General features: G+C 39.1%; 1 protein-coding gene across 11 annotated transcripts in view; it reads left to right on the top strand.

Annotated features, from left to right (window-relative positions):
* The window catches only part of sec16a (SEC16 homolog A, endoplasmic reticulum export factor), a 257384-nt gene extending 244367 nt beyond the window's left edge, over positions 1 to 13017 (top strand). For all 11 annotated transcript variants that reach the window (XM_028810200.2, XM_028810204.2, XM_028810205.2 and 8 more), the window contains one exon: positions 11233 to 13017. In XM_028810200.2, the coding sequence (XP_028666033.1) occupies positions 11233 to 11301 (69 nt within the window). In that variant the 3' untranslated portion in view covers positions 11302 to 13017. The remainder of the gene's footprint in view (positions 1 to 11232) is intronic.
* Positions 13018 to 22536: the final 9519 nt, after the last annotated feature.

Here is a 22536-nt window from a genome sequence, read left to right on the forward strand (position 1 = left end):
AAATGCAGACAAATATTTTAAAATATAATTCTGCTAATGGATTACTTTCATAATATCAGGTATTTTGAGTTGTGCATACGAACTAAAAAACATAAATTAATAAATATGGAATAAATACAAAAACCCATCAGTATGTTTAGTTTTTCATCACTTGTCAGACTCTCTACCTTTGTTTGTATCGTTTCGTTGTTAAACAATGTTTTTAAAGCAAAAGTGATTGGTCACCAACAATATGCTGATCTTGTATGATGACCTAGTCAGTCTTTCAATCAGTGCTGTTTTATTTTCAAAAACCGGGAGTGCTCTCCCCTCGACTTTCTTGTATACTCAGATATTGGGATGGATATTTGAGGAGTAAACCACAAGACAATGATTATATTTTTATATTATGTACATTAAGAAACCAGCAACAACAAATCAAATTAATAATATATTGACCAATTATTATAAAAGTAAAGTTGAATAAATCTGACTCTGCAGCTGTATAAATAAAACAAATCAAGTATGTGTTCAGGTAAAGTACCACTTCCGGGTGATGGATTTGGCCCAAAAGTTAATACAAATCTATAATTGTGGTGTAACAACCACATGCCAAATTTCATCCATTTATCTAGTTGCGTATTTGAGTTATCGTGTTTAGACAGACACACACATACACGCATGCGCATACACACACAATTCCAAAAAACAGCATTGTTGGACACTGGTTAGTCTATAATGTCAAGATTCATCAAAATATCGAGGTCGAATTTTTTCATGATTACTATACTTTCTCTATACTTCGTATATGAGAAAGTAAAAATGATTTCTCCTATGCAACAAAAGCAGGCACCTGAGAAATAAACTTGAAACGTTACTCACTCGTAATTTTTCTGTCCATATGATAAACGTTTTGTTGACCAGCACATTCTGATTTCAGCCGTTTGAATTACATCTTAATATACAACAAACACAAAGAAAGGTGGCACGCAAATCGCTTTCTTTTCTCATGCTTTACGCACCCGAACTCAGCTTGCCCTGTCACCGCAAATGCTGTGTGAACAGCCGCCCTCCGTCACCAGCCCCCATTCACTGGATGAGTATATGCGGGCGGCTCGTGGTGGTGACTTTTTTTTTAGAGTTAAAACTTACAAGGGTTAAAGACTAACAGCATGAATATTCATTCAAAAACGAAAACTAAATATTTTAGTAAATTATTATTTTATTTCAGTTAGTCTTTCCAGCTACTTTAATAGTTTCGTTTAGTTTTAGTTTTTAATTTCGGTTTTGTTAATTATTTTATTTCAGTTTACGAAAATGTTTTTTTAATAATAGTTTCAGTTTTGATTTTAGTTTTTGTTACTATAATAACCTTGACCCAAACTTTTGCTTTTGGCCCTTTTTGTTTTTTTGGTTTTGAATGGGGTCCTTAGGTATTTTTTATTCTATGGCCGAAACTGCTCCTTTTTTTTTTTTTTTTTTTTGGCTGGCCTGATTTTCCAAGGCTCCATGTCTGTGGCCTCGCAGACACTCATCTGCTTTGTCCACTTTGTGTATGTTCATACATTTGTTTAGGACTTGTACCCCAGTTGGGTTCAGAGGCAACACCATCTGTACATGCTTTCCCCAACTCTGTGACCCAGTCCAAGCCAGGATCTTTAAGGACATGTTCCAATGGATTGTACCAGCCTTTGCTTGCAGTTAAGTGCTCTATATCCGCAGCACATCTTCCACGTTCTCCTAATTCCTTTCACAGCTTAGTGCCAACACCAATATTTCTGCATCTAGGAGTTTTGTTTTTCCAACTTCTGTCCTCTTTATAATCTTCATTTTTATTTCTAAAATTATTGATTTACCTTTTCCGTACTTGCTGAGCAAATTATACGTATTACTTTATAAAAATATTGAAATAACTATAGTACACGTGAAATACCTAAGTACTCGTGTATAATAACTTTGTGCTTTACTGTAAGCAGTGTCAACAAAGACAGTGACAATTCCACATAATGAGGATGCACACTGTTTATCAAAGTACTCTGGCAAACAGGAACATGAACATATGCATGCGCCGCAGCACGTCTTATACAGACTTCAATATAAATGATCTTCAATCTTCAAGATTTGTTGTCCAAGGTATCTGTGTAAGTAACGGAGTGATTAAAGTGCTGCTCTGCATAAATCATTTTTTAAGAAATTAGACTCAATCATCACTTCATTTATTTGGAATTTGAAACATCCACACATCCAAAGGGCAACTCTACAATGACCTAAAGCAGAAGAGGACATTGCACTACCCAACTTTCAGTTTTATTACTGGGTGGCAAATATACAAGCAGTAAAGATCTGGGCATTGATGCAAATTGATGAATATACACAAGCCCGGTCTGCAATACAAATTAATGCTTGCAGTGCTTTTTCATATTCCTTGCTGTATGTACCAGTTAATAAAAACTACCGTCATTACACTAATAATTCAATTTCCCTTCATTCACTTAGAATATGGAACCAATGTAGGAAGCACTTTAAGACAGAAAAACTTTTATCTTTTGCACCCCTACATAACAACCACCTTTTTCCACTCTCTGAAATATAACACATTATTCAGTATCTGGGATTTAAACACTTAGGGACTTGTTCATAGATAATGTCTTTTCATCCTGTGAACAAATACGCTTCAAATACAACTTCTCAAATGTCTTTGTATCCTACGAACAATTATACTTCAAGTACAATTTCTCATCAACACAATTTCTCCACTACTTTCAAGTTAGAAACTTTGCTAAACAGAGCCTGCCCAATTTTTCTCAACTTCTACCTTGTTCTATTCCAGCAGAATTACTGATTGGTCTTGAAAACTCAGATAGCATCTCTGCAATTAATACAAATATTTTAAAAGTCTCTTCCTTTCAAAAACCCCGGAGTACATTGGGAAAAGGGAAAAATGTCCAAAATGTTTCAGAGCAAGATTCATCCTGTGAACATTGCACTCTAGGTCCATACTCACTGGGCCACATGTTCTGGGTGTGCACCAAATTAACAACATTTTGGACAAAAATCTTTACATGCCTATCAGACAGCCTTGGTCTCAGAATCATTCCTAACCTATTAAGAGCTGTGTTTGGTGTACTCCTAGACGGCCTTAAAGTGGAAAAGGACAAACTGACTGTAATTTCCTTTACTACAGTATTAGCACATAGACTTCTCTTGCTCAACTGGAAGAATTCCACCCCACTACTCTTAAGTCAGTGGGTAATATTACTTGAAATTGGGAAAAAAATCTAATTCTTACTTCGAGGGTCTGTTCAAAACTTTTTTAAAAATATGGCAGGATCTAATCAATAACATTTTAGAATTAGCTTCCATTTCGTGGAAGGGGATACCCTTCTGTCCTTGCTCCTTTTATAGAGTAACTTCAGTTGCTTTGATTTGTTAAATTTGACTTGACTGTATGGAATGTTCTCTGTTTCTAATTAAATCAATACAAATAAAAAAAATTCTCCCCTTTCTGCTATGCAGGCTCCCTTTATACTGCCCAACTGGGTACAGGAGTGATCCTCCGCCTTCTCCAAATTGTGAACGAGGCATTTTACTGACTTGCTCTCCTTTGCGCTTGAATGTGTGATCAGCCAAGCACCCCAGTCAACCCCGAAGTGAGCACTGGCATGTGCAGACCCACACACATTCGGAGCCTGCATTCTCTGAGACCCAGTTATTTATTTAAAAGTGGTTAAGGCTTTGGACCTGGGACTTCAAACCCAGAGGTTGTGGGTTCAAATCCTCCTTCCTGCAACCATGAGCAAATGACTTCACCTGCCTGTGCTCCAATTGAAAAAAAACATAACGAATACCCAATTGTATCTTAAATGTTGTAAGTTGCATCAAAAAATAAATAAAATGATAAAAAAATAAAAGTATCAGTCAAGTAATGATAATATATTATTAAGTCAGTGGAGTTGCTTACTTTTGAACATATGCTATACACAATTGTCCATGAGTAAAACATACCTGTAGTAGATCGATTCCTGCTTTTCGTAGTGACTTGGCTTTTGTTGGTGGTCGTTGGAGCGGATTGGATAACCATGATAACTGCCGGTAGTCAAAAGTAAAAAAAATTGACAAGTACCAACCCAAGCACAGATGCATGATTTTAGTTTTAATTAAGGTATTAATACATACACCCCCCATGGTAGATCTGATTTTAATTCTAGGTATTATTATGCTCTCTGTTTTTTGAGTTGTTTCATAATTCAAGGCACGGTACAGTAACAAGTGGAATAAAAGAAAGCTAAAGATTTCAGATCACAAGGCTGTAACCTGGATGGTGCTTTAAGAGGCAGCTGGCCAATTTTGCTGCCCAAAAGATCCCCTGCAGCTAGGATGAAGGCCATCTCTATTACAAATCCAGGCCATTCCCTAAAATCATCCCAGTTATTAACATATTATCATAACCAATGTTTTATAATCTTTCTCAACCTTTATGGTCGAAATCCAGTTTTACCTACTTAATGTTAGTTTTTGACCCAGTTGGGAAATGAAAGAGTGTGGAGGACAGGATGACTTGACTAAACAAGCTCAAGTAGAAATTGCAAATAAAACTGAAGAAAGCATGGGTACCACTTGGTAAAATGCACACGCATACCCCGACACAAGAGCGAACTGGTTGACTTGCTGCCATTTTTTTTTTTTCCTACTTGCGATCCAGTGGTTGAGAAACACTAATACAAAAGCAGAGATACCTTTCTGAAAATCATCCCATATTATTCTTATACACAAATTATCCTAAAGCAGAGTAGTCTGAATTTCAGTAATTGAGTAAAACTTTGTGTGCATTTGCATAGACTTTCTGATTTCTGGTTTAATACAGTACACCACCAAAATTCACGGGGGTTACGTTCCTAGAGCACCCGCGAATTGTGAAAAACCGTGAATTTTGGATGTGGTTAAAAATGCCTATTTTTATAGTTTAAACCCTAAATATGCTCCCATCCATCCATCCATCCATCCATTTATTTTCCAACCCGCTGAATCCGAACACAGGGTCACGGGGGTCTGCTGGAGCCAATCCCAGCCAACACAGGGCACAAGGCAGGAACCAATCCCGGGCAGGGTGCCAACCCACCGCAGAATATGCTCCCAAAACACTTTTATTTAATTTCAAATTCAGCTTAATGCATTACCTAAAAAAAAGAATGTAACGGTAAACCTGTATACTGTACTGCTATGTCTCCCGCATTGCTAGTATGTAAAATACCAATGTTACCGCTATATGTACTGTAGTTCATGCAAGCGCGTTTTCATTGCCAGAAGCCTTAGAAGGTGCAGGGCGTTTCAGCGGCATCTTGGGGCTTTAACCCTTAAACTGCCACATACTTGGGGGTTAATGCATCCCTGGACGCCTAATACTTTTTTGCTGCACTTTAAGTAAACGTCATAATTCACAAAGAAAAAGTGAAATTTTAATAGAACACATTTTTTTTCCATGCAAAGAGCATCACAATTACTGCAATGTGGTATAGCGGGTCCGCGGCTTCAAAAAAAAAGGGCCAGGTTTTAATCTGTATAGCTATGTCATTCTCTTTGGGCGCGATTGCTAGACCTTTGGGAGTTAATGAGGTAGTTGGACCGAGTCGCACCTGCACGTGTGGGTGCGTTCGTTCTCAATTGCTTCATTGGCTTCCTGCGGTGTGTGATTAAGGCACTGTGGCCACGGAGGCGCGGGGAGATGTGTGGATATATACGGGTCGATGTAAGGAAGGGGGATGGATAAATGGAGAGATATATAGATGGATGGATAGATCGATCGAGGAAAAGACAGAGAAAAAAGAGGTTAAAGAAAGTGAAAGGCAGTCTTAGCAGCTACGATCTGGCCGGCTGTAAGGAGGAGACAGAATGAGCTGGGGCCCCGCGAAGGAGCGTTAGGTTGTGGCGCTCTAGGAGCTAGTTCGCCCCACTGAATGTTTTATTGGAGTGGGGTGAACAAGGCAGGTGTCCTCCCGAGGGATCTGAGGAGCGACTGCGTGAGAACGAAGGATGAAGGGAGGAGAGCCGACCTCGGACGGTCTGGCAGTGATGTCCTTATGTAAGCTAAGACGGAGGTCAGCCAAAAGGAGGTCGTGGCTGTTGAGTCTCCGCTGGCTGCGGGAGTTATGGGTGAGCCAGGGAGAATGAGAGACGGAGGTGGGCTAAGATCGGGACGAGAGAGACTGCATTTTTAACCTCTGATTTTAAAGGGTTTATTTATTGATTGTTTTTATCCCCACTTTGCACTGTTTTTATGAATATTTATTGAAACTAGGATGCACTGCACTTTTTGTTTGGACACTGTTTTGTTGGTTTTAGTAAAAGCACTTTGGCACTTTTTGGAAATATCCCCTGGCTTCATTTGAGAAGTGTCCTTATTTGTCAGCTCATCTTGGTGACATTACTGACGGTGTCGGGGTCAGGGCTCCCATAAGGACGTTAGAAGCGTGGAGCAGACCTGCAACATCACATGCAACACTGATCATTTTACACACTGCTAATGAACTGTAAAAACTATTTAAAAAAACTACTGAAACAATATGTACAAGGTGCAACTGACTACATGGAAGAAATCATCGAGCCAACTGCACTTGAACTGGCTGCACGCAAACACACAGAGGTGAACGCTGACGCTATCTCAATCCCAGAGGTAGTGAGGCTGCAGTGTGTCACACTTGGGTAACAGAATTGCACAGAAACACAGGACAGGAACTTTATTCAAACACTTCAAACAAACAAACATGTCTCTTTCAGAAGTTAAACGAGCTCAGTATGCAGTTAGTTATCGATTAAAGAACAGAACAACATCATAGGGGAGCTCAACCCCCAACAGGAGCAGTGGATGTCTGGGGGAGGAGAGAGAAACAAAGCAATCAGCCAAAAAGGACAGGTGCTGTTCAGGCTTTTAAGTCAGCTCCTGCGTGCTCGCATATGGCACTGGGAAACGATTATAGCTGGTTGTGACGGTTTAAGGGTTAAGAGGAACAAAACGGAAAACACAAGAACACTCAGCTGGAGATGCATCACAGTCAATCAACAGCAAGGAGAAATGAATAACGCTGTAGCAGTCCGGTGCCGCTAAGATTCACACCGTCTAATAAGACGGCGATTTATTTTTATGGTGGAGATTCCAGGGACTCACCCAGCCTTGACCCAACCCGCACACACTCAGAAACAGAGACAAAAACAAAGCAATCCGGTAATCAAACCACAGATAAAGAATGTAATGAAAACAAATTAAATAAATGAAAACAACTATTCCACCCCTGTTCCCCTTACAGCGATTACACATTACAGTAAATACAACAAAGCACCAACAAAACACACAGTAAATCATGAAAAACGTCAACTGATGAAATGTAATGATGAAAATAGATAGTCCAGAGATCTGTTCGTTGAATGGGTATATAAAGATAGTCCTACCGCTAGTTCTTGAAATGGTGAAGATGGGTTCAGGAGAGCTTCTTTCTTTGCAGGATGGCCATGAATCCACTTACAGTCCTCATGTACACTGGCAGACGGCAGACAATGCAGACGCCAAACACAAAACGAATAAGTACAGGTAACCCAACAGAAGGCAGGCAGAGACAGGAATTTGAAACACAAATTACAAAACTTTTTTTTTTGCTTTTGGTCACCGGCCCCCTTTGTAAAAGCCACGCTGACATCCTTTGACCCCAATAGCCCCAGCACCCTCAGCAGAAGACTAATCAGAGCCACTGCAGGGACTGCTGGTAGTCGCAGTTTCAAGTTCTGTTGGCTACTTTCACCATCCCAAGCCTTGTTTCCGCTACAGTTGCTTCCTGTTCTCTCTACATTACAGTATTGCCACGATTAAAGCCATAACAATTGCAGAGGATATTTGCGGTTTCTGCTAATAATTATTAGATATAAGGAAAAATCCGCAAATGACTGAGGCCGCGAACTCTGAACCACGACTTTGCGGGGGTTTACTCTATTGCAGTAATAAATGTGTCCAGCAAAATACAGGTGCTGGTCATAAAATTAGAATATCAGTGTACTGAATCCTATACGATCTAAAGACATGCGAGACAGGTGAGATTGTTTTTCTGTTAATTACGTTTGAATTATGCATTTATTCCTTGTAATATTCAACCTTTTAAGAAAATACTTAACATTGACTGTTTGGGAGCAGTTTTCGCAAAAAGTGAATGATGTGTTATGTTTTAAATAGGTGTTTGCATCATTTGTATCTGTGGGCAGTCTTCGTGCCTGCAAGTGTATTAACAAGTAATGCTATTGGGCAGATTTACTAGTACAGTGATCCCTCGCTATATCGCGCTTCGCCTTTCGCGGCTTCACTCTATCGCGGATTTTATATGTAAGCATATTTAAATATATATCGCGGATTTTTTGCTGGTTCGCGGATTTCTGAGGACAATGGGTCTTTTAATTTCTGGTACATGCTTCCTCAGTTGGTTTGCCCAGTTGATTTCATACAAGGGACGCTATTGGCAGATGGCTGAGAAGCTACCCAACTTACTTTTCTCTCTCTCTTGCGCTGACTTTCTCTGATCCTGACGTAGGGGGTGTGAGTAGGGGGGCTGTTCGCACACCTAGACATACGGACGCTTGTCTAAAAATGCTGAAAGATTATCTTCACGTTGCTATCTTCTGTGCAGCTGCTTCCTGAAGTGACATGCTGCACGGTGCTTTGCATACTTAAAAGCTCGAAGGGCACGTATTGATTTTTGACTGTTTGTTTTTCTCTCTCTCTCTCTCTCTCTCAAACAGCCCTATTGATTTGTTTGCTTTCCTCTGTCTTTCTGACAGACTCTGCTCCTGACGCGCACTCCTTTGAAGAGGAAGATATGTTTGCATTCTTTTAATTGTGAGACAGAACTGTCATCTCTGTCTTGTCATGGAGCACAGTTTAAACTTTTGAAAAAGAGACAAATGTTTGTTTGCAGTGTTTGAATAACGTTCCTGTCTCTCTACAACCTCCTGTGTTTCTGCGCAAATCTGTGACCCAAGCATGACAATATAAAAATAACCATATAAACATATGGTTTCTACTTCGCGGATTTTCTTATTTCGCGGGTGGCTCTGGAACGCAACCCCCGCGATGGAGGAGGGATTACTGTACTTTTAAGACATTTAAAAATAGAATATGTTTAGATGGCATTTTTTAACAATTGGATTAATACTGAATGTTTGTTCAACATGACCAGTATACAGGTGCTGGTCATAAAATTAGAATATCATGACAAAGTTGATTTATTTCAGTAATTCCATTCAAAAAGTGAAACTTGTATATTAGATTCATTCATTACACACAGACTGATGTATTTCAAATGTTTATTTCTTTTAATGTTGATGATTATAACTGACAACTAATGAAAGTCCCAAATTCAGTATCTCGGAAAATTAGAATATTGTGAAAAGGTTCAATATTGAAGACACCTGGTGCCACACTCTAATCAGCTAATTAACTCAAAACACCTGCAAAAGCCTTTAAATGGTCTCTCAGTCTAGTTCTGTAGGCTACACAATCATGGGGAAGACTGCTGACTTGACAGTTGTCCAAAAGACGACCATTGACAGCTTGCACAAGGAGGGCAAGACACAAAAGGTCATTGCTAAAGAGGCTGACTGTTCACAGAGCTCTGTGTTCAAGCACATTAATAGAGAGGCGAAGGGAAGGACAAGATGTGGTACAAAAAAGTGTACAAGCAATAGGGATAACCGCACCCTGGAGAGGATTGTGAAACAAAACCCATTCAAAAATGTGGGAGAGATTCACAAAGAGTGGACTGCAGCTGGAGTCAGTGCTTCAAGAACCACCATGCACAGACATATGCAAGACATGGGTTTCAGCTGTCGAAATCCCTGTGTCAAGCCACTCATGAACAAGAGACAGCGTTGGAAGCATCTCGCCTTTGGACTGCTGCTGAGTGGTCCAAAGTTATGTTCTCTGATGAAAGTAAATTTTGCATTTCCTTTGGAAATCAAGGTCCCAGAGTCTGGAGGAAGAGAGGAGAGGCACAGAATCCACGTTGCGTGAGGTCCAGTGTAAAGTTTCCACAGTCAGTGATGGTTTGGGGTGCCACGTCATCTGCTGGTGTTGGTCCATTGAGTTTTCTGAGGTCCAAGGTCAACGCAGCCGTCTACCAGGAAGTTTTAGAGCACTTCATGCTTCCTGCTGCTGACAAACTTTATGGAGATGCAGATTTCATTTTCCAACAGGACCTGGCACCTGCACACAGTGCCAAAGCTACCAGTACCTGGTTTAAGGACCATGGTATCCCTGTTCTTGATTGGCCAGCAAACTCGCCTGACCTTAACCCCATAGAAAATCTATGGGGTATTGTGAAGAGGAAGATGCAATACGCCAGACCCAACAATTCAGAAGAGCTGAAGGCCACTATCAAGAGCAACATGGACTCTCATAACACCTGAGCAGTGCCACAGACTGATTGACTCCATGCCATGCCGCATTGCTGCAGTAATCCAGGCCAAAGGAGCCCCAACTAAATATTGAGTGCTGTACATGCTCATACTTTTCATGTTGATACCTTTCAGTTGGCCAACATTTCTAAAAATCCTTTTTTTGCATTGGTCTTAATTGATAATCTAATTTTCTGAGATACTGAATTTGGGACTTTCATTAGTTGTTAGTTATAATCATCAACATTAAAAGAAATAAACATTTGAAATACATCAGTCTGTGTGTAATGAATGAATCTAATATACAAGTTTCACTTTTTGAATGGAATTACTGAAATAAATCAACTTTGTCATGATATTCTAATTTTATGACCAGCACCTGTATATCGGAGGAAAAGTAGCCATTTCGTTTTGAAAATATAGTAAGGTAAACGTAGACAGAAAATTATATACTCAAGTAAAGTAGAAAAATTCTCAAAAAATACTCAAGTACAATAACAAAGAATTTGTACTTTGCTGCTGTACAACACTGATCATAAATTATTATTACGCATTAAATTAACAAATCAACATATGATAACAAATGGTCTTGTAAATGATGTGATTTTTTTTTTTTTTTACAGTTCTAGGCTGCTGCTGTTGTTATGCAGGATAACTTTACTACAGTAGTGGAAAGCAGAAGTGAAGTCGACTGTGGGCTGTACTTTTTAAATACTGAATTCCCTCCATTGCACTCTACTGTTTTTACGCGAGTTTGATTGAACAGATTTAATTTCATTCATTTCCAACTTAAGGAAGCTGATGTTCTCTTTCTTTTTCTTAAAGCAAACAACACAACCACTGGGCCCAAGAGCTGGAAGGATCAACCAGAGAAGATACCCAACACTGAAGTGAGGCAGGCCTGAACTTCCTGGAAGCAGAAATGATGATGAAAGGCAATATCACTGCTTTTCAAACATTATTAAATGCTGGAAAACATCAGACATGTTTTAGTCATGTTCAGTTGTGGCAGAGGAGACTGATCATTAGATCTGCATTGCTCATTATAGTATAAACTATTATTTAACATCATTAATGTTTGTCTGGTAGAGGATTTTATAATACCTTTTTTAAAGACCATTAGAAGAATGGACTTGATTAAAGTGCTGCTTTGTTTCTGCTGGGTTAGAAGTAAAACAATAAGGAAATTCTCCTTTACCAGACAAATGCTAATGATCCAGCTGTAATAGTTGTTAGTGAGTTGTATTCCATGTTTGGAAGGTGACCTCTGGGCTGCCCTGAGCCTTGTTAACTCCTCTGTCATAAATGTCATTAATCTGTAAAATGTTGAATAATTGGATACATTACAAAGTCCATTATATTTAACCAAAATAGGTGTAATTTTTGAACGCTGAAGCTTATGGCTTGATCCTGTGTCTTTTGACATGTCAGATGTTGAAATCAATTTTTTGCCATAAGATTATCTGAGAGAATAAAGAAGGGCTTTGTAAAGTCTGAGCTCTTGCTGAAGAGTGAAGGATTCAGCTGTTTTTTTGTTTTGTTTTTTTTTTTCTTTTTTTGTTTTCTTTTTTTTTTTATCACTGAATATAAGAACGGCCTTAGAACCCAGTCAGTTCCCTCCAGGCAATTTATGTTATTTATACTGTGACAACATTAAAGATTTAAAGAATAAACCGGATATAAATAAGATATGCTGTTTTTATCCCATATGTATGTAATTAACCTGTAATTCCAGATGGCCATCTTTTACAAATTCAGCCTATCTGTAATCTGCAGTTCTTGAGAATCTGAGTGAAATTTTTTTTTTTTTAATTTTCGTTAAGTGCAATATTATAAATATTTTCATTTTAATATGTAGTGGTAAAGATATAATGGCAGAATGATACTGTAGACACAAGGAATTGAATTTCATTCCATTCATTTCACTGTGAAAACAGGATATGCAAGTGAGTGGTCTGTACATCTCTTCTGCAGATGATCAGGGTCTTAATTTTGAAAATCAGACTCAACTGAAAGAAAGAGGGTTGACTGAATTATAATGCTACAGTGTTAACTTGCCAGTCCATCATATACAAACTTGTAGTTATTGAGGTTCAGTTCTGTTTCCATGTTATCAAATGTGTGTATAAGAAAAGTGGATTGCCTTATTGGCAATACATATGGGTTTTCTGAACTTGAACCCTTTGGCAAAATCCAATTTGTCCCAAGGTACCTCTGACTTCAATAGCTGATCAAAACAATGTGATTTCCAAATCCACCTTTCAGTACTAATTTACTGTATGCACTAATCAGTCATTTCCAGAGGAGGAGGAGAAAAGGAGGACTGGTTTTCATCTAACCTCAGACTGTCTGTTTTCTTTATTTCATTCTTCTTTTATGGGGAATGATGGGATATTCTGTTCTTGTGATTATTTTCCTTTCTATGTCTTTTCTAGCTCAGTCACAAACCTTGCTTCTGTGTAGTTCCTATGCCTGAATTTGAGTGTAGACTGCTGATAGTTTTAACACAGAAGGCTCCTTTTGTTTCAGGGGAGCTCCTATTTTTCCTATAAAGTGTTAGAATTAACACTGTAAAATTCTTACAATAAAACAATATTTTGTGCTCTGGAATGCCTTGGAATGTGTTGTCATGTTTATTCATTTTTGGAAATGTATGCTTGTTTTTATTTTTCATATTTCAGACTAGTTTTCATTTGATTTTTTTCCTCATCTTAATTCAATACTTTTTGAGTAAGAACAACAATTATGTAGAGCTGCTGCATTGCGTTGATCAACTAACTGGTACAAAAAATTAAATGTAGTTTAATTTTTTTAATTGGCTAATTGTCCATGCCTCTCCCCACACATTGTATGCCAACATGCTGTGATGTTCTGGTTCTGCCATGTTCTGTAGAGGACAGTTCTTCCAAATGTCCCCCAAAAGTGTCTCCCGTGTGAGAATTTCATTAGAAAAGCTGAGGAGATGTTTGTTTGTATATTATGTAAAACTGACAGTATTCCACAGAAGCAAGAAATCTGAAGAGGAAATTCTTTAAAGCTGTTGCACATGACAAGACTTCTGCAGTGTAAGTAATCGATGTACATTCACTTAGCCATGTGAAAATTGTTTTTAGTGATGTGAAGCTGACTGCCTTGTGGAATTTATGCTAGTGGGTAGTGTTGCAACAAATGTTAGATCTATGGGTATTTTTTTTGATAGAATATATAAATACTAGGCCTGGGAAAGTTAACACATTCACTTTTGTGATTAATGTGAAAAGTTTAATGCGTTAAATAATATTGTTGCATCTGGGGCTGGCAACAAGGCAAACGCCTCAGGCAGTGCTTTGGCCAGGGTGGCATTTTCATGTTTTTTTTTTTTTGTTTTTTTTTTACCTTCCGAAATACTGTAATGATCAGGCTGGAGATTCTGAGGGCCAGAGTGCATTACACATACATCTGAATGAGAGGAGGAAATCCCGGGAGAAGGGTGAAAGGAGTGCAAGAGATGGATTTGAGTGTGGAAGGTGCTGGAATGGAGTCAGTTTTGGTTAGCATTAATTATGGAGTGCAGGAGTCACACAGGGTAGGTGCGGACACCACAGGGAGAGTGAGAGTGAAGTAGACATGTGCTTCTGCGCCGTAACGCTAAAGCGGATCACAGTATACGGGAGTTGGATGAGTCTTGAGTGCAATTAAAGTAATGGCAATCACTGAGCTGCTTTTATGTTGGCTTCTCCAGTTAGTCCTGTCTCCTTCAACAGGTTTCAACCCCCTGAGGAGCATGTCCGTCTCAGGTCTTGAGCCAGGGGCACTACACCGTTATTTCCACGGCACACCAGTTAAAAAACACTTGTGAAGAGTATAATTATCAAGTCTTTGATGGTGATGAACAGTTGAGGATAGTATTTGCAGACTTTTAACACAAGTTTTAATGTTTGCTTATTTAAGAGATGCTTATTCTTTCAATTAAATTAATCTTTAGTGCATTCAAAGTAAACAGTCGTTTCTGTTAAGTTTTACTTTGACCCAACTGTGTCTCATATGCTATGCCAACTTGATAATACATTGACCTTGTTTTCTTTTTGACTTCTTTTCAACTTGCCTTTTAGAAAGACAATCGACTTCAAGTATACTTGCTCAAGTAGTATTTTGTTAAACGTTCAGGTTTAAGGTCATTGTTCAAATTTAAGCTATGCCATTATTTTTTTTTATTCTATTGCGTTGATTCTGTGTTAAATTTCTAATTCAATATGTTTTTGCTTCATGATTTATGTATTAGTTTTATAACTATGTTTTAGTGTTAGATGCATTTAACTATGATGATTAATTACATACATTTATATGATTTTTTTTTTTTTTTTTTTTATTCCCAGCCCTAATAAATACATTTGGTTAGTCTGCTAAATATACTTTCCAGTTGTCATAAACTTGTATTTCAGTATACAGGCTAGCTAAAAATGATCAGGTTGTTTAAATACAGGTTTTAGCTTTATTTTGGACAGAGTTGCATATTTGCCTTTTTCTAGATATTTATACCAGGGCAGGCATCTTGTAACTCTTTAATCATCATCTTGTGACGATTAAAGGAAAACTACAATATCAACAGAAAAATCTTATATAAACACGACATCTTTATTAAGTTTATATATATTTTCTCCAGTGATTAAATTACAGCCCTCTCCACAATAATTAACACCCCTGGTAAAGTTGAGTAAAAATGGTTTTTGAAAAGTCACCTTTTGATGAATTACCTTAATTTCACACTCAAAAAACTAGATAAATCCAACCTTTAACTTGCGTATTATGAGAAAAATAAAAATTCCAAGAAATAATGATTTTTAAGAGAACCACACATGCCACAATTATTGTAACCCCACCATTTAGTTCTTTGTAAAACCTCCCTTGCCAATAAAACAGTACTGACTCTTTTTCTGACACCCCTTGTAAGGCTGGAGAATATGGAGCAGGGAATCATTTCTCTTTACAAACAATTTCTGGATCACCCAGGAATGTAGGTCCTCTCTTCTGAACTGTCCTATTCAGCTCACCACTCTCCACTAGTTTTTCATTGGGGTTTAGGTCTGGGAACCAATCCCTTAATCATTTTTGTGTTGATTTGGACATATGTTTTGGATCATTGTTCTGCTGGAAGATCCAGCAACAACCCAGTTTTAGTTACTTGGAAGAGTTAAATTTAAAATGACCTGGTATTTCATGGAGTTCATGATGCCATGTACTCTTAACAAGGGCTCCAGTACCTTTGGAGGAAAAAACAGTCCATAACATCACAGAACGTCAACCATATTTAACAGTGGGGATCAAGTTCTTTTCTGTGTGTGTACACAGTTCCCTCCATAATGTTTGGGACAAAGACATGCAGCTTTGACATGTATGGCTGCCACAGTTAGTGGCACACCTATCTTCATTGATGATGTACTGCAGTTGCACAATGAATTTTGAAGTGAACAGGAACGTGTTATCTGCTCAAGTTCCAGTAAATGTCGCCAAACTCATTGGACTGCACTTCATCCTACAACAAGATAATGATCCCAAACATACTGCTAAGGTAACATAGGCATTTTTCAAAGCTAAAAAGGGAAATGTTTTTAATGTCCAAGCCAGTCACTCAATTTAAATCCAAGTCTTTGACAGGTACCATGGCTAGTTCTTGATAATGTAAAAGACAATCCTAAATTTTATTTAATTTTTTTTGGTACTAAAAGCATAGTTAAAATATTGGGGAGCATGCAGTACATTGACAACAGCATGCAGGAAATTAAATTCAATGTTGTGATAAAGAAAGCAACCCCCCTTTCAGTTCTAAGGTCTGATATACAAAGTTATAACTAACTATCCTCTAGTCCTCACAGGGAACTAAAGTTAGATGAACCTTACCTCAAGTCACATTACAATTTGTCATTAATTTATGCCATAGTTTCATTCATCCACCATTTAGTATTTTCTTTTTCCAGTACTCCTGTGAAGCTCAACACAGGAATTTGAGACGGTATTTTAAATTACATTTAACTGCAAATATGTGCATATTTATTAATTCTACTATGATCAAGTAGGCATTCATCATTGAATATTTGATCACTTCAAAGTTTTGGTCCCAGACTTCATTTTTAAATAATTCTCTGCCTTATATCATTAGGTGATTTTTCTTCCCACTTAAATCAATTTTCATGCTGTGATGTTTTTCACCTTTTAGTGTCAGCTGTCCCCCTTTTTTTTTTTAATTTTTATTATTAAAGATGACCATCTGATGTTGCTAGACAGTGATAGATTCACAGTGTTTCTTTAATCTCCTTATTTTGCTGTGTGTCCTAAATTCATCCTTGGATTTTTGTTATACTCGCTCATGCACTGATTCTCACCTTGACTTAAGATTACTTGCCTTCTGATATTGTGCATTTATGATCCATACCGTAAATGTTTTCATTGTTTTAATAACTTGTATTGTGTATTAAACTGTTCAATACCCAGTAGCCCTTGTGGTCAATTTATTGACCGCTTCAATTGAATTCAATGACCTGCAATCAGTCATTTCCTGTATTTATTGATCAGCCTCATGCTGTGTTGGGAGATATTTCGACCCACCACTTAGAAGGACTTCCTCAACTCCCTTATATTTACATACTAAATACATACAGTGCATAACTTCATTGATGTGTAAACTATCCAATCACATTTGGTGTTGGAAATGGTCGCCTTTTTCTTGCAAACACAGATCGACACGGCACTCCATATTGGCAAAGTTATCTGCAAGCATTGTAGGGGTGATGGCAGCAATTTCCTGTTCAGGATTTCACTTTAATTGTTCCAGTGTACAAGGCTTGTTCTTGTACACTCACTCGTTCATACATTTTTCCATGAATACTGTGATCTTTTTTTTGTTTGGATTGCCTCATTATTAAGACAATAATGCTTCATAACTCAGGGCCCTCTCCCATTAGAATCACCCCGTATGATTGAATGTATATATATTACACTATACATCTGGCTTCAGCGATGTGATGCGTTGCTTGTGAAATGAACAAAGAGGGTGCACAGGTATACTTTCTAACAAGATCTTTTAATGACCGTTAGTCCCCCTGATTTCTTGGATGGCTGTGATTGTTACTCTTTGCATCCACGGTATCGTTTGTGTGAGGACACCGACAACACGTGTAGAAGGGCTTGGTTTGGCACCTGACACTGTGCTGGGACTGGTAACATTGAAGTCCTCCAGAGTGTGTTTTCTTCGACATCAACTGCAACTGCCTCCATCTAACAATTGTAAGCTTTGCAGTAGAGTGGTTAAACACTCCTGAAGCCCTTCTTAATGACTTCACTAAATAAGGCCCCCTTGTAACATTTCAAGTTTAATGTGTTTAGTTTGTCTTTTATATTCAAAGTTCTGAATAGTGTGACATACAGTGCATCCAGAAAGTATTCACATCGCATCACTTTTTTCACCTTTTGTTATGTTACAGCCTTATTCCAAAATGGATTAAATTGATTTTTTTCCTCAGAATTCTACACACAACACCCCATAATGACAACGTGAAAAAAGTTTACTTGAGTTTTTTGCAAATTTATTAAAAATAAAAAAAACTGAGAAATCACATGTACTATACATAAGTATTCACAGCCTTTGCTCAATACTTTGTTGACGCACCTTTGGCAGCAATTACAGCCTCAAGTCTTTTTGAATATGATGCCACAAGCTTGGCACACCTATCCTTGGCCAGTTTCATCCATTCCTCTTTGCAGCACCTCTCAAGCTCCATCAGGTTGGATGGGAAGCGTCGGTGCGCAGCCATTTTAAGATCTCTCCAGAGATGTTCAACCAAATTCAAGTCTGGGCTCTGGCTGGGCAACTCGAGGACATTCACAGAGTTGTCCTGAAGCCACTCCTTTGATATCTTGGCTGTGTGCTTAGGGTTGTTGTCCTGCTGAAAGATGAACCGTCGCCCCAGTCTGAGTTCAAGAGCGCTCTGGAGCAGGTTTTCATCCAGAATGTCTCTGTACATTGCTGCAGTCATCTTTCCCTTTATCCTGACTAGTCTCCCAGTTCCTGCTGCTGAAAAACATCCCCACAGCATGATGCTGCCACCACCATGCTTCACTGTAGGGATGGTGCCTGGTTTCCTCCAAACGTGACGCCTGGCATTCACACCAAAGAGTTCAATCTTTGTCTCATCAGACCAGAGAATTTTCTTTCTCATGGTCTGAGAGTCCTTCAGGTGCCTTTTGGCAAACTCCAGGCGGGCTGCCATGTGCTTTTTACTAAGGAGTGGCTTCCTTCTGGCCACTCTACCATACAGGCCTGATTGGTGGATTGCTGCAGAGATGGTTGTCCTTCTGGAAGGTTCTCCTCTTTCCACAGAGGACCTCTGGATCTCTGACAGAGTGACCATCGGGTTCTTGGTCACCTCCCTGACTAAGGCCCTTCTCTCCCGATCGCTCAGTTTAGATGGCCGGCCAGCTCTAGGAAGAGTCCTGGTGGTTTTGAACTTTTTCCACTTACGGATGATGGAGGCCACTGTGCTCATTGGGACCTTCAAAGCAGCAGAATTTTTTCTGTAACCTTCCCCAGATTTGTGCCTCAAGACAATCCTGTCTCGGAGGTCTACAGACAATTCCTTTGACTTCATGCTTGTGTTTGTGCTCTGACATGAACTGTCAACTGTGGGACCTTATATAGACAGGTGTGTGCCTTTCCAAATCATGTCCAATCAACTGAATTTACCACAGGTGGACCCCAATTAAGCTACAGAAACATCTCAAGGATGATCAGGGGAAACAGGATGCACCTGAGCTCAATTTTGAGCTTCATGGCAAAGGCTGTGAATACTTATGTACATGTGCTTTCTCAATTTTTTTATTTTTAATAAATTTGCAAAAACCTCAAGTAAACTTTTTTCACATTGTCATTATGGGGTGTTGTGTGTGTAATTCTGAGGAAAAAAAATAATTTAATCCATTTTGTAATAAGGCTGTAACATAACAAAATGTGGAAAAAGTGATGCACTGTGAATACTTTCCGGATGCACTGTAAATGCTGGGATCAGATGATATTGGGACGATTTGGGGGGTCTGAGGGATGAAGGAGTGGACTTCACACTCTGTGAAAGCTGGTGCAAGTTAGCCCAGCAAAGGATGTTTGGGTTGTTCAGCAGCCAGACCTGCTACTGCCTTCATCGACTGCTCCTCCACAGTGCTGAGGATTTCTATGGATCCACCTACTCCCTCCAGCTTAAGCCCAGTGCCTGTGCATACACACCGCCAGGCATTCCTCTCCCCTGGGGTGGTAAGAGGGGAACCTGTATGCCACACTAGCCTCCAGCTTCTACAGCCAACCCAAGGCCAGAGTCCACATCCATGGCTCAGAGTCAAACACAGCGGCTTCCCAGAGTCAGTAGGTGGCGCCCAAACAACACAACCTGTAAACTAAACTTGCTCTAATCCACTGTGCCAGCTGTCTGTGTGGCATGTTCAATTATGATTCCTAACAGTAAACGACGTCTACCTAACAACACAGCCACAGAACAACAAAGACGAGACCGCATAGATAAAAACAATAAACGGAGGCTCCTACAACGCGCTTTAAAAACACCACACGCAAAGAATTCACGGCTCCTGACAACAAAGACGAGACCGCATGGATAAAAACAATACACGGAGGCTCCTACAACACGCTTCAGACATACCAGAAGCAAAGACGTCACGGCACCACAATGAAAGAGCTCAACTATGGATAAACACAATGAACGAGCGCGCCCACAACGCGCTTCTGACACAGCAGAGGCAAAGGCGGCACGGCTCCAAATGGAAGGAGCTCAACGATTAGTAATACAAACACGAGCCCGCATGACTATGACCTGTAAACGAGCCCGTATGGATAAAAACAATGAACGAAGGCGCCCACACAAAGAAACTGCTTTAGTACAAATAGGTTTATTTAATTAAATGAAAACTTTACCATGGCTACGACCTGTGAACTAAACTTGAGGTAAAGCATGCACGCCAGGTTGTACAGCCGCCGAACGCGACCGCCCACACCACCGCATATACCATGTTCATTTAGTAATGTGGCCCTCCATTCCCGGATCCGCCGCCATGGTCACTTCAGCACGCGAATCTGCCGCCGTCAGCAAACGACTTGTCGCTGACGACACAGCCATAGAAAAACAAAAAAGACTGCATGAATAAAAACAATAAATGAAGGCGCCTACAACGCGCTTCTGAAACACCAAAACCAGATGAGTCACAGCTCCAAAAAGAAACCGCTTTAGTACAAATATGTTTATTTAATTAAATGAACTTTCCCAGGACGCACCCACCCTCCATGATATTTCATCCCTCCAAATATCGGAGGGAACAGAAAGTGACTGCCATTCTTGGATTTGCGATTCTTTTGAGAATCGCGGGCTTGCTAGTATTTTCATAACGAGAACTAGAGCTAAAAATATTGTTTTTCGTTTTACAAGAACGAGAACTGAAACTAAGGCAAACAGAGAAACTAAAACTAAATAAAAAATAGTGATATGTGAGAACTAAAACGAGAACAAAAATTGAGTAAAAACGAAAAAACAGCAATAGCATTTTTGTTCAATCCAGTTCAGTCACCCAGAACGTTCAGTTACATTGCGCTGTTTACTATGCGTGATCTCGTACCTAGGGCTTACTATAGTCACGTGGCGCAACTTCTGTTAAAGGACCATTGTTTGTTTGTTGCGCACATTTGGTTCGTTGGGTTGAAGCAGTAAGCACGTATGGTTGACAATGGCGTGTTTTGCACACGTTTGTGGGTAGAAAGCGCGAAAGTAACGAGTATAAATTACTTTTATAACAGCGCAATTGATAATAAAAGCAATTGTAGCGTGCAAGAAGAAGAAAAGAGTCTCGGAGTTTCAGTGCAGGACAAACTGGATCTTTGGAGTGGAAATCCAGCACTTCTCTGGCACCATAACTGCACTTCAGTACAGGGACATGCGATGGGGGAGGCATGAAAAGTTAAAAAAAAAAGTAATGATAATGGAATGGGCTAGAATTCAGTATTCTAAAGAAAATGACATTTCGGTGTGTTGCTTAGTGTAATGGGCTGTAAACCAGTGTTTTAAAGAAAAGGCAGAATTTCTGGAAAATTCTGTTACAGGTTATTGCTGATGGCTAACTACTCTCTCTTCTGTTTCCTTTTCCGGTGTCCTGTTGGTGGTGGCTTGCACCACCACCATCTACCGAAAGCACCATGATGTTCCAACAATGATGGATGGATTAAAAGCCAGAAGTCTGTATGACCATCAGCATCAAATCACTCCGTGAGAACCCTAACTACAAAAAGGACTATTTAATTTATATTAGGTAGAATGCCCAGAGGGGACTGGGTGGTCTCGTGGCCTGGAACCCCTACAGATTTTATTTTTTTCTCCAGCCTTCTGGAGTTTTTTTTTGTTTTTTCTGTCCACCCTGGCCATCGGACCTTACTCCTTTTCTATGTTAACTAACGTCTTATTTTAATTTCTTACTTTGTCTTTTATTTTTCTTTTCTTCATTATGTAAAGCACTTTGAGCTACTTTTTGTATGAAAATGTGCTACATAAATAAATGTTGTTGTTGTTGTTGTAACTACAGGACATAAATATTTACCTGTCTTGCTAAAGAGTCACCTGCTTTGAATAGTCAGACTGTTTTGATTTAGTATCTCATCTACACACAATGTGGGGATACAGAACTTTTCTGCTTCCTTGGAAAATTAACGAGTTCTGGGGACATTGGTTTCTAATCAAGTACTCAAAATAAATGTGTTTACACTATTTGTTATACAGAGGAACTTGGCTTGCACCATTGTTTTCACTGATTACCATGTTGATCTATGCAGAAATTGAAGCATATATATATTTCAGAGAAAAGGAGAATAAAAAAGAAGAGAACAGAGAAGTATGGTCTGAGATTCGGGACTGCTGTCTGTTTCTTTCATGCTTTACACCATATCGCTGTGGCTACGCCCTGTAGCAACAGTGGCTTGTACCTGGCCCAGGTTCCCCTAGGCCTGAGGTCGGTAACAATAACATAAAATAAATGTGCTATAAATTTGTTTTCTGTATGATTCCAATAGTTTTTTTTTCTTTTTTACCGTCAAAATTGCTGCACATTTCCTAA

The sequence above is a fragment of the Erpetoichthys calabaricus genome, chromosome 9 (assembly GCF_900747795.2).
Source record: "Erpetoichthys calabaricus chromosome 9, fErpCal1.3, whole genome shotgun sequence".
In the NCBI taxonomy this organism is placed as follows: domain Eukaryota; kingdom Metazoa; phylum Chordata; class Cladistia; order Polypteriformes; family Polypteridae; genus Erpetoichthys; species Erpetoichthys calabaricus.